The 12,237-nt window shown below is 41.4% G+C and overlaps 1 protein-coding gene across 2 annotated transcripts in view; it reads left to right on the top strand.

The window, feature by feature from the left end:
- Nucleotides 1–12,237, top strand: part of GEMIN5 (gem nuclear organelle associated protein 5) — a 45,510-nt gene that overhangs the window by 17,559 nt on the left and 15,714 nt on the right. For both annotated transcript variants that reach the window (XM_002710179.5, XM_008255311.4), the window contains exons 11-18: nucleotides 248–384; nucleotides 1,683–1,756; nucleotides 2,700–2,881; nucleotides 5,241–5,380; nucleotides 6,641–6,812; nucleotides 9,765–9,998; nucleotides 11,304–11,417; nucleotides 11,792–11,914. In XM_002710179.5, the coding sequence (XP_002710225.3) occupies nucleotides 248–384; nucleotides 1,683–1,756; nucleotides 2,700–2,881; nucleotides 5,241–5,380; nucleotides 6,641–6,812; nucleotides 9,765–9,998; nucleotides 11,304–11,417; nucleotides 11,792–11,914 (1,176 nt within the window). The remainder of the gene's footprint in view (nucleotides 1–247; nucleotides 385–1,682; nucleotides 1,757–2,699; nucleotides 2,882–5,240; nucleotides 5,381–6,640; nucleotides 6,813–9,764; nucleotides 9,999–11,303; nucleotides 11,418–11,791; nucleotides 11,915–12,237) is intronic.

The following is a 12,237-nucleotide window of genomic DNA, read 5'->3' as shown; positions in this document are numbered from 1 at the left end:
CTATGTTGTTTTCTGACCCAGTTTTGGTGCCTCTACTATTTTGAATTCCTGAAGAATGAAGCAAACAGATTGCATCATACAAATTAATGTAGAATTAATGTACCTTTTTACTTCTCCACCAACTGTGTTCAGGTGGAAAGAGCATGCACTTTACTCCATCTTAAGCAGTTTATAGTATGGTATGGTCACACTACAGCAGCATATAGTTAAGCTGTGAAACTGATACAAACTTTCTTATTGCTTATAGGAGGAGAGGGAGACAGACCCTCCCTCACTTTATACAGCTGTGGAGGGGAGGGGATTGTCCTGCAGCATAACCCCTGGAAGCTTAGTGGAGAAGCATTTGACATCAACAAACTCATCAGGGACACCAACTCAATAAAAGTGAGTTCTTACAGTGCAAAGTCTTCTCTTGATCTACATCTCACACTTCCCATCTTTCATAATAAATGCAGTTATTCCTTATAGAACAGGCTGTGAAGTAATTTGCGGGCTGTAACCTATATCTTAGGAGTGTTTATCCTTAGGCAAAGCAAAGAACTTAACCCTCCCCCAAAAAATATTTATCTACTTGCATGAAGATTTAGTATAAACCCTCAGATCTTGGATGTGAAGCATCCTTTTTGGTGTCCATTTAGCCAGAGTGATGTGTGGCATACATGGCTTCATGACGTTGTGTGCCAATGCAGCTGCAGAGTATTTGGCTTGAGAAAGAATTGGCCTTCTAATATTTCAGTGAAATAATTTCACATTTAGACTAAAACTACCAAAATAATACAAAGAAATTATACAAGGAATTCCCTTACATCCTTTACTCAGATTCCCACATAAATCACAATTGCTTTACCATTCTATTAATTTATCTGCTTGCAGAACTGTAAAGTCAAACCATAAGAACAGAGATTTCCTTACCCTCTCAAATGAGCATTTTTTAAATGCTGTTTATTTTAGTATGACTAGCCTAAAAGTCACATTTAATCACACATTGAATTATATTTATTGATTACAGTCTTTCACTTTCTTAGTATCTGAACAATAATATTCAGCAGGGAATAAAGGAGACAAACTTTCTGTTCATAACAGCCTTTTAGATGAGTGGCAGCTGAGATATAGATCAGATGTTCGTGCAAGGAGCCTGGGCTGGAAATAGAAATTTGGAATTCCTTATCATAAATGATAGATGATGAAACTGTAGGCATGTGTGGAGTGTGCAAAAGAGATAAATAAGAAAAGAAGAGAGTCCAGGCAGCCTAGAGAGACGGCAACATGTAGAATTAGAGGAAAATCAGATTCTGGGAAAGAAATTTTGGAGAAAAAAAGAAGAAACAAGGAGTGTGTATGGCTTTCATTAAGGAATATGACTCCATGTTGTCAAGGCCAGTCCACATATTTCATTCTTTATTGTGAACAAAAATCTTTGATTAGGTTTATTCACAAGGTTAAATGCTATAGATCATTAGTGTTATTTACTAGGTTCTTCGCCTTATGTAAGAAATCAGAATTAGAATATTTGTCATTAGTACTCCTTGACTCATAATGTTGATTATTTACAAGAATGGCTGTTACACAGAACATTTTTAAACTCTAGGGATTTTTTTTCTCATGCTGTCGTCATTGATTTGTAAGCTGTGTGGAGAGAAGAACACTGTTTACAGTTAAGATCGGTTTGTTTTGCTTTCTAGTATAAATTGCCTGTACACACAGAGATCAGCTGGAAAGCAGATGGCAAAATCATGGCTCTTGGCAATGAAGATGGGTATGTGTTTGCTTCTCTAAAAAACAAAAAACTTGGTAATTACACACATACTTGGTCAAAAGCTGGCTACTGCTATCTGTAATGCTAATTGGGAAAGCGAAGTTACCTTTGATATTGTGACTGATCCTTGTATCTTGACTGATCCAGGAACTCTTTACTTCTTTGAGAACTGTGGAACTATTAAGATATTTTTGATCCAAAAAGAGTGTTTTGACTGGTCTGTGAGTCCACGATGCTGAGCTCCTACATTAAACTGCCAAAATCTCACCCTTGTTTTTTTGCTTGTTTATATGTTTTAAGATTTATTTATTTATTTGAAAGGCAGAGTTACAGAGGCAGAGAGAGAGAGAGAGAGGTCCATTGGTTCACTCCCCAAATGGCTACAATGGCCAGAGCTGGGCCAGTATGAAGCCAGGAGCCTGGAGCTTCTTCCTGGTCTCCATGCAGATGCAGAGGCCCAGTGATTTAGGCCATCTTCCACTGCTTTCCCAGGCAACAGCAGAGAGCTGGATTGGAAGTGGAGCAGCTGGGACTTGAACCAGTACCCACTTGGAATGCCAGCATTGCAGCCAGCAGCTTTCCCTGCTGTGCCACAGCGCTGGCCTCTCACTCTTGTTTTTTAAAGTAAGCCTCAGCAAAAAATGCTTTTTAGGGCTTATAGTGTGCTATCCAACTTTGATCTGAATTTGGCCACTGGATCACTAGCTTCTCTCTAGCACCATTTATTACAAATACAAATGTCTTAGTGCAACTTCCCAGAGATTGTTAGAATTTTCAGAAAACAACCTTCTGTACTTGGCTTTTACGAGAATGACCTTTAGAGTAATAGAAATGGTTTTCCTGTTCCATCTCACTTTTGCCTAACAGAGTGGGAGAGGCAGCTGCTCGCACCGGACTGTCTCGATCATCCATCTTTCTTGTCTTGCTGTGTTTCTCATTCCAGATCAATAGAAATATTTCAAGTTCCTAACTTGAAACTGCTCTGCACCATTCAGCAGCATCACAAGCTTGTGAATACGATCAGCTGGCATCATGAGCATGGCAGCCAGCCAGAGCTGAGCTATCTGATGGCCTCTGGCTCCAACAATGCAGTCATTTATGTGCACAACCTGAAGACTGTCATAGGTAACTTTGGTTTCTTCCATCCAGGCGACAGTATCATGTCTTCACCTACTTTCCTTTCTATTCTTTGTATCTTTTTATTTTACTATTGACATTGAAATAAATACTGTTCTTACTGTTTTTTCTGCTTTCAGAAGAAATATCTTCATTTTAAAATCTTTTCAAACATGACAAAAATATTAACTTACAAAGTGTTGTATTCTACATAATCCAAAGCCTCATCAATAACGAATGCAGAAAAGTCTTCTGCACCTAGCTAAAAATTACCATATAAATAGAGATATATATACCACATGGAATTTTTCTTCTTAAAATATGTATCTTGGACATCTTTTTTGTTAATACATAGGATCTGTCTTACTGTCATTAACAAAAATCTGTCCATTCCATTTTGTGTAATGCATGTATCTTCCCCACAAGTGAGTAACATTTGTTTACCTTTTTTTCAACTTAAGTAATATTACAGTCACAGCCTTGTACATATATCAGCATGAAAGTGAATGAGTAACTTATTTGCAGAAAATTTCTAGAAGCGGAATTGGTAGGTAAAGGGTTGAAGACATTAAAATGTTTTTATGGTTATTGCTAAAAAATCGTGCCAGTTTATATTCCCTCAAGCAGTATGTGAGCATGACACATGCACATAGAGGATGCACCCCATTCCTGTGTTGTTAAATTGCATCTAAATCTTACAGTCGTGGGGTTTGTTATCCTTGTTTCACCCATGACTACAAGTCACACAGCTAGTATGTGACAGAGCCTAGATTCAGGCTCACACTGTGTGATTGCACAACCTGCATGTGTTCCAGAAAGTACTACTCACTGTGTGATATGTTAACTTTTTCAAAATGTATGTAACTTAGTCCTTAAGGAATCTTAGACTTCTTTGAACTCCCTTTACCTAATGGAACCACAGTAGGTAGAAAGAAGAGCCCCCTTTTTAACATGAGAGAAGTGGGATTCCCTGTTTTCCTACTATGAAGAAATTATGACCTAACACTAAACTGTTTTCAGAGTGCTGCACAGTTCATGTTCACAGCCATTGTGAAAATAGGTGGTTTTTTTAATCTCTCAAACTGATATACAGAAGAAATTTTAGTCTAACAAGCAGTATAGACATTTTTCTGATAACAAGTCGTAGGCACTATGTGACTGATGAGCTGTGTTAGGAAGCTGATCCTGGCCTAGCGGCTGTTACTGGGTTTCTAAATTAATCATCCTCTTTGGCAAAGGGCATTAACCTCACTGTTAATAATAGTGTGAATCTTTGCCAACTACTGTAACACTACTACCCTAAATTATCTATTAACTAGAAGAAAAAGGAAGAAGACTGCCAGAATCAATTTCATTTAATTTTTCATCTTCTTTTAAAGACAGTTCTAAGAATAGTATAAGAAACTCTCACATCTTTCCCAGATTCAATAATTTTTAACATTCTGTCCCATTTGCTTTATTCTGAAGTAGGAAGTATAAATATTTTTCCAAACTATTTGATATTCTGTTGTGTATATTATAACCCCCTCCATATCTGTAGTATTTATATTTTGTGATGACAAGACTATTCCCTTATGTAATCATGCCATTATTAACTTCATAAAATTTATTTTAAATACATTAATTTTTTTAAGATTTATTTTATGTATATGAAAGGCACAGTGGCCAGAGCTGGGCAGATCCAAAGCCAGGAGCCAGGAGCTTCCTCTGTATCTCCCATATGGGTTCAGGAGCCCAAGCACTTAGGTCACCCTCCACTGCTTATCCAGGCACATTAGCAAGGGAGCTGCACTGGAAGTGGAGCAGCCAAGACTTGAATGGCGCCTATACAGGATGCCAGCATTGCAGGTGGCAACTTTACTCTTTTTCTCCAACAGAGGAACTATTCCAGATCACTTATTTTCATTTTGTTGTCATATCTCTTCAGTCTCCTTTTATCTGAAACAGTTCCTCAGCCTTGTTAAAAATGTTACATGACATTTTCAAAGAGTACAGGCCAGTTCTTCTATAGGTGCTCCATCAATTTGGGTTTGTCTGTTATTTTCTCATACTTAGATTCAGATTAGTCATTTTTACTTAGAATACCATACACATAATGATCTTTTTTAATATCACATTTGTAAGGCAGTATTCACATCTCAGTTGCGTTTAGAAAGAAATAACTAACACTTCTTATAATAAGTCTTTGTATAGGCCTCTGTGGACGTGCCCATGCTTTTACCCATTAAACAGTACTGGCTGCTGAAAATCACCTAGCTGTGGCAAAATCTTGACTTTTACCATGTTAATACCTTCCTGTATGTCCTTTTTTGTTTTTGTTTTTGTTTTTTGTTACTGTTAGCAATGATGTCCTCCCCTTGTCTTTTAGAGAACAACCCTGAGTCACCAGTGACCATTACAGAGCCCTACCGGACTCTCTCAGGGCACACAGCCAAGATTACCAGGCTGGCATGGAGCCCGCATCACGATGGAAGGCTGGTGTCTGCTTCCTATGATGGTACAGCCCAGGTACAGTTATGTCCTGACTGGATGAGTTCTTCACCTGGGTTAACTCGGTCTTCTCCCTGCCACTTGTGGACATGTTTTCTTTCCCTTCCATCTTCTACGGAAAGAGATTCTCTGAGCTCCAGAAGACAGCTTAGTTTTACTGTACTGATCTAGGCCCTAAGCATGCTTAGACTGGGTTTCCTTTACCTAGATGAAAATTAACATATTGATGGGAACTATCTGGAGTCTAACATTTTTACACATTGCATTCTGACATATCAGGGACTAAACTGATGTGAAAAGTACTCCCTCCTGTTCGAAAAAAAATGTTGGCTAGTAAATCACAAAAAGATAAATCGGGAACCTCCGAATTCTAAAAATGCAAAAGAAATGGCAAGCCAGAACTATGAGGTAGAACTTCTTGGGTATTAAAACAAGAACAGGGCCGGTGTCACGGCTCAATAGGCTAATCCTCCACCTGGGGCGCCGGCACACCAGGTTCTAGTCCAGGTCGGGGCACCGGATTCTGTCCCGGTTGCTCCTCTTCCAGTCCAGCTCTCTGCTGTGGCCCAGGAGGGCAGTGGAGGATGTCCCAAGTGCTTGGGCCCTGCGCCTGCATGGGAGACCAGGAGAAGCACCTGGCTCTTGGCTTCGATCAGTGCAGTGTGCCGGCCGCAGCAGCCATTGGAGGGTGAACCAACGGCAAAGGAAGACCTTTATCTCTCTCTCTCTCACTGTCCACTCTGCCTGTCAAAAAAAAAAAAAAAAAAAAAAAGACCTTGGGAGCTGGGAATCTAATGTCTGTAGTGGGCGTTTGTCCGTGTTGAATTGTAATTGGGCTATCTGCCCATAGCTGGGAACCATGAGGGACTGCCTCCTGTGACATGGACACTGGAATAATTCAAGAAGCAGCAAAGAAATTGATGATTGGCCCAGGGACTTAGGAGAAATTAAAGCTCTAATTTTTAAATTAGGAGTGGGTTATTTTCTTCGTGACCAGAACTCTCAAACCAAAAATCAACACACAGTACTGGTTCAAGGTAGGGAACTCCATAGGGAACCAGTAAAAGCTCATTCAAAGTCATCCCCATAGGAAAATGTACATCCCAGAACACTTGAGCATCCCACACACAACAGTACTATCTGGAACTGAACTCCTAGGAGAAAAATGACATGTCATAGGAGAAGTAGGAGTCCATACAGACTTTAAAAATATAAAAGCTTTGCCCTCAGCTCAATTAGCAGTAGCTGTCTATTCAGTCATGTGCCTTTGGGTTTTAGGTGTGGGATACCCTCCGAGAGGAGCCGCTCTGCAACTTCCGAGGACATCGAGGTCGGCTGCTTTGCGTGGCTTGGTCCCCACTGGATCCTGATTGCATCTACTCAGGGGCAGATGACTTCTGTGTGTACAAATGGCTCCCTTCCATGCAAGATCATTCTCGGCCTCCTCAAGGTCAGTGAGAACAAGAGTCCCTAAACGCTCTTCCAGTTACCTTTATCCCTTCCTCCAGTAGCTGAACTGATCAAGGTCGAGTGATGAAGATATTCATGTGGGCAGCAGCATCAGAAAGGCAGGAACCTAAGCAAGGCAGCCATGGAGGCCTCAGGGCAACAGCAGCCAAACTGTGATGTGTACACTTAAGCCCAGACCTTGCTTTCAAGATACCATTCTGCAGTCATAGGATCCAGGGCTTATCAAAAAAATGGCTGATTGGGACAGGGGAAATATGAAGTGAGTCTGAAACATCATCGTTAGCCACAAAGGAAGGAAGTGTTCAAAGAATGAAGTAGACACATCAAAAGGACAGAGAAGGTAGCTTGAAGGGCTCCTACAGACCAAACCTGGGACAGCCTCATTGTGAAAATAAGTGACATGGGGCCAGTGCTGCGGCATAGTAGGCTAAGCCTCCACTTGTAGCGCTGGCATCCCATACAGGTGCCCGTTTGTGTCCTGGCTGCTCCTCTTCTGCTCCAACTCTCTGCTGCTGGCCTGGAAAAACAGTGGAAGATGGCCCAAGTGCTTGGGCCCCTGTACCCACGTGGGAGACCTAGAAGAAGTTCCTGGCTCCTAGCTTCAGATCAGTCCAGCTCCAGGCACTGTGGCCATTTGGGGAGTGACCAGTGGGTGGAAGACCTTTCAGTTTTTCTCTCCCTCTCTAACTCTGCCTCTCAGATAAATAGTATCTTAAAAAAAAAAAAACAAGAAGAAGAAGAAAGACAAGGGTGAGAGAGAGAGAGAGAAAGGGAGGGAGGGACAAAAGAATTCCACTTTAGGCTACCAAAAATTCACTAGTACCAGACTTGCCCACCTGTCATAAACAACTACAGATTTTCTCAAAAGCAATGAAATGTCTCCATGAAGCCTTGTACAAGAATACTCATAGCAGCTTTACCCGTGATTGCCAGAAACTAGGAACAAGCAACATGTTCCGCAGTTAAATGAATACACTGTGATATAGCCTTACAGTGGAATTCTGCTGGGCAATAAAAAGAATGTAACTGCTAATACAACAGAATACATAAATCATGCAAACATACTGAGTAGGCCGGCGCCACGGCTCACTAGGCTAATCCTCCAGCTGCAGCGCCAGCACCCTGGGTTCTAGTCCCAGTTGGGGCGCCAGATTCTGTCCCTATTGCTCCTCTTCCAGTCCAGCTCTCTGCTGTGGCCCGGGAGGACAGTGCAGGATGGCCCAGGTCCTTGGGCCCTGCACCCGCATGGGAGACCAGGAAGAAGCTCCTGGCTCCTGGCTCCTGGCTTCAGATCAGTGCAGTGCCTCTTATCAGAGAATCATGGGGGAACATTTTAAAGTAATGGAAATTCTTAGACCTTGATGGGAGTAGTGAATTACAGGACTATGCATCTGTCAGAACTCATCAAAGTATTAAAGAGTGGGTATATTTTATCTTATTAAATTATATCTCAATATAATTATCAAATTATATCTCAATAAAGGTTATTTAAAAGTAATCAAAGCAATGGGCATTGTCACACAGCAATTTAAGCCACCACCTGCAATACCCTCATATTGATGTGTCTGACTCCCAGCTGTTCAGTTCTTCAGCTAATGCACCTTGGAAGACAGCAGACATAGCCCAAGTATTTGGGCCCCTGCCACCCACATGGGAGACCTGGGTGGCATTTGGAATCCTGGCTTCAATGTGTTCCCAGACCTAGCTGTTGAAACTGGGGAGTAAACTATTGGATAGAAAGTCTGTCTCTCTGAGTCACTCTGCCTTTCAAGTAAATAATTTTTTTTAAAGATTTATTTATTTATTTATTTATTTGAAAGTCAAAGTTATAGAGAGAGGAGAGGCAGAGAGAAAGAGAGAGAGAGAGAGAGAGAGAGAAAGAAAGAAAGAGAGGTCTTCCATCCATTAGTTCACTCCCCAATTGGCCGCAACGGCCAGAGCTGTGCTGATCTGAAGCCAGGAGCCTCTTTTGGGTCTCCCATGTGGGTGCAGGGAGCAGGGACCTAAAGACTTGGGCCATCTTGTATTGCTTCCCCAGGCCATAGCAGACAGCTGGATCGGAAGTGGAGCAGCCGGGTCTCAAGCCGGCGCCCATATGGGATGTTGGCGCTTCAGGCCAGGGCGTTAACCTGCTGCGCCACAGCGCCAGCCCTCAAGTAAAGAATTTTTAAAAAATAATATTGGTGCTGGCATTGTGGCGCAGTGGGTTAAGCTGCCACCTGCAATGCCAGTATATCATAGTGATGCAGATTCAAGTCATAGCTTTTCTGCTTCTTGTCCTGCTCCCTGCTAATGCACCTGGGAAAGCAGCAGAAGATGGCCCAAGTGTTTGGGACCTTACAACCCACATGGGAGACCCAGGTGAAACTCCTGGCTTGTGGCTTCAACCTGGCCCAGCCCCTTCTGTAACAGCCTTTTGGAGAATAATAAGAGTAGATAGAAAACCTTTCTGTCTCTCTCTGTGACTCTGCCTTTCAAATAAATAAAAATAAATCTTCTTATAATAATAATAAAAGTTTCAAGTCAAGAAAGTCAAAGGAAAATGAGCAAGTGTTCCAGAATGAGGGCATGTGTTCCAAAGTGGTATGATGACCTTTTGCTACAGGAGACATTCTTGGTACAACTTGGGGGTTTGATGGAGTATGTGCAGTGCACTGGAATAGTCTATTGATGTTAATTTTCTGATTTCACTGGCTACACTGGTGATGCTCAAAAACGGGCTTGCTTGTAGGAGACACTAAAGTATTCAGGGGTAACAGAATAACATTTATGGTTTCATAGAATTCTAATAATTAACACTGTCATAAATTGAAAATCCACTGGGAAGGAAGGGGAAGAAGGATGAGTTATAAAGTATTAGAGATACCACTTAGAGTGCTTTTAACCAAGAATATCAATTTTAGTTTAATCTTTTTTACTGTGATTCCCACAGGCAAGAAAAGTATTGAATTAGAGAAAAAACGGCTCTCTCAACCTAAACCAAAGCCTAAAAAGAAGAAAAAGCCCACTGTGAGAGCACCTGTAAAGCAAGAAATGTTGGATGGGACTGAAGAAGAAAGTCTAAAGGACAACTCAGACCCTGTGGAGAACGGCGTGTCGGACGCAGAGGGGGAGGAGGACGCCCAGGATCCAGAGCCGCCCTGCAGCCCCGCTTCTGCTTCCGTGGGTATGTGGCAGCGTCCTGGTTCTCACTGACTCCCGCCCAGTCTGATACTGCTCTGTCTCAGACCTGCTTCTTTGCTCAACCTCTTAACTGGGGCGGGATCATCAAGTGCCCTTGAAATACTATTCATGGGATTTATTAAAGTGTTATTTAGGTCTCTTATTTAAAACCCTTTGAAGTGTTAAAGGGGATCTAGTAGATGTCTGGGGTGGAAACAATAAAATGCTAAAGAAAAAACCAGGGTCAAGCCAGGCAGGGGACAAAGTGAAGCAAGGGTGGTGGTTACAGAGGGAAAAGCTTTGCAGTGTGATGGCAGCCACTTCCTGGAACCACTGTCCCATACTATGTCACCCGTGGGCTGCCACCTCAGTGGGAACTTACAAGTTCTCTCCCCTCCTGTCTTGATTTTCATCCTGGCTTTCTGTCTTCTCACAGAAAAACATTTGTGGGTAGCTAATAGGTTCTTCTAATCAGTTAAGCTATGGTGGCAAATCTTAGATTTCTTGCAAAACAGCAAGCCATCATTAGTTTCCACTAATAGAGTCTATTTCTAGTTTGAAGAGAAAAAAATGTTGCTGGATAAAATTTTAGCACTTTTATTACTTTATATGTTTACCTTCAGTATCTATTGTCCATGCCTCTTATCTGTTAAAATAGATGATTAAATAGCAAATGATATAAAGAGAAGCAGTGACTGATAAGCGTAATTCTACAAATTATTTTGATGTGACAGAATTAAAAGGGCCAAAATTGATGGTACAGAGGTATCTCTGACCTTGTCCATCCCAAGGATGGCTGCTGGACTTATAGCTAAGGTAAATGAAGAGCTAAAAGCTTAATTTGTATGTTTGGCTCAACAAAATACCTCTGCACCCAAAATCTTCTTTACCACTGCTCAGGATTGTGATTTCGTATCACATACATTCTCTATTAGTTAACTGATTCCTTGTTTGTATAATTAATATGTAGTTAGTACTTTGACCTAAATATGTAAAAAATGCTCTGTCACCTGAGTAGAGTTTAGAAATTCCTGAATCTGTGTTATAAAGCTGAGGAGGCTAGAAGCTTCTGGTTTTTGCTTAGCTAGTCAAAGTTCTAGTTACAGATTCCTGTAACATAGCCAGTTTGTAAGGTGGGGAAGGGAACCCCCACACTTCCATGGTAAAGCATTTTTTGCTAACAGATAAAATTGCATTGATAGGCCTAGTATAGCTCTTAATTTAAAAAAAAAAAAAAAAAAAAAAAAAAAACCTCAATTGCACATTGTTCTTATTCCAAACTCTTCTTTGTTTTTCCCTCACAACATAGTTTCTAGAGAACCAGTTGTCTGCACTGCAGTGTCCTCAGGTGTTGAAAAGTCTAAAGGCACTATTATTAACAAAATGTCTTTACTGAAAAAGGAGCCACCTAAAGAGAAGCCAGGTTGGTATCTGTAACTGAAATATTTTGTTAGAGCATCCCAAAGCATTACGTGCAGCTGAGAATTCAGAAGTGTGTGGAGTTGGTTGGTTTCAGTTTTAAATATTTGTAGGCATCCTTCTGACTGTGTGTCAGTTGGAGGTCATGCACTTGATGGCATGTGTTGCAGTTGTTGATACTGCTTCATAAATGTAAGCACGGGTATTTCTGTGTCTGTTGTGAACACTGCACCAGCTGGTTGGATGTGAAAGCTTCTGTATCAGAGGAGGAACTTCCTGTGCCCAGCAGTAGCCCTTCAGATCACACTCACACAGGAAGCATTCTACTTTATATTTCTAACTAGTTCTTTAGACAGTCTGATTTTCATTACATTTCAGAAGCCTTGATCAAAAAGAGAAAAGCTCGATCCATGCTGCCCCTGAGTACGAACCTGGATCACAGATCCAAAGAGGAGCTTCATCGTGACTGTTTGGTACTAGCGACAGCAAAGCATTCCAAAGGTACCAGATACACTTCTTCAGCCCATCCACGGTTTTCTGGAGACTGGCATATGAGGGGTGCTTGCTTGCTTGTTGAATGAATGAGCAAACTAAAATTGTTGTTTGTACATGGTTCTTCCTCACCTACATCCCTGTATTCCACTGCCAAACTTCCTATTTTGACCTACTGTCAGCACTGCCCAGTGCCTCTGAGAGGTAGCTCTGTGCTTTTGTTCTCAATCTAGCTGCTACCAGCCATCTGCATGCTAGAATTGCGATGTTAGCTTACTTATCACTGTATGAATCAGTTCCTTATACTGTCTTTCCTCATTCAACAGTATCTT

Source organism: Oryctolagus cuniculus, chromosome 6 (genome assembly GCF_964237555.1).
Source record: "Oryctolagus cuniculus chromosome 6, mOryCun1.1, whole genome shotgun sequence".
NCBI classification, from domain to species: domain Eukaryota; kingdom Metazoa; phylum Chordata; class Mammalia; order Lagomorpha; family Leporidae; genus Oryctolagus; species Oryctolagus cuniculus.
This window is presented reverse-complemented; position numbering and strand designations above follow the sequence as displayed.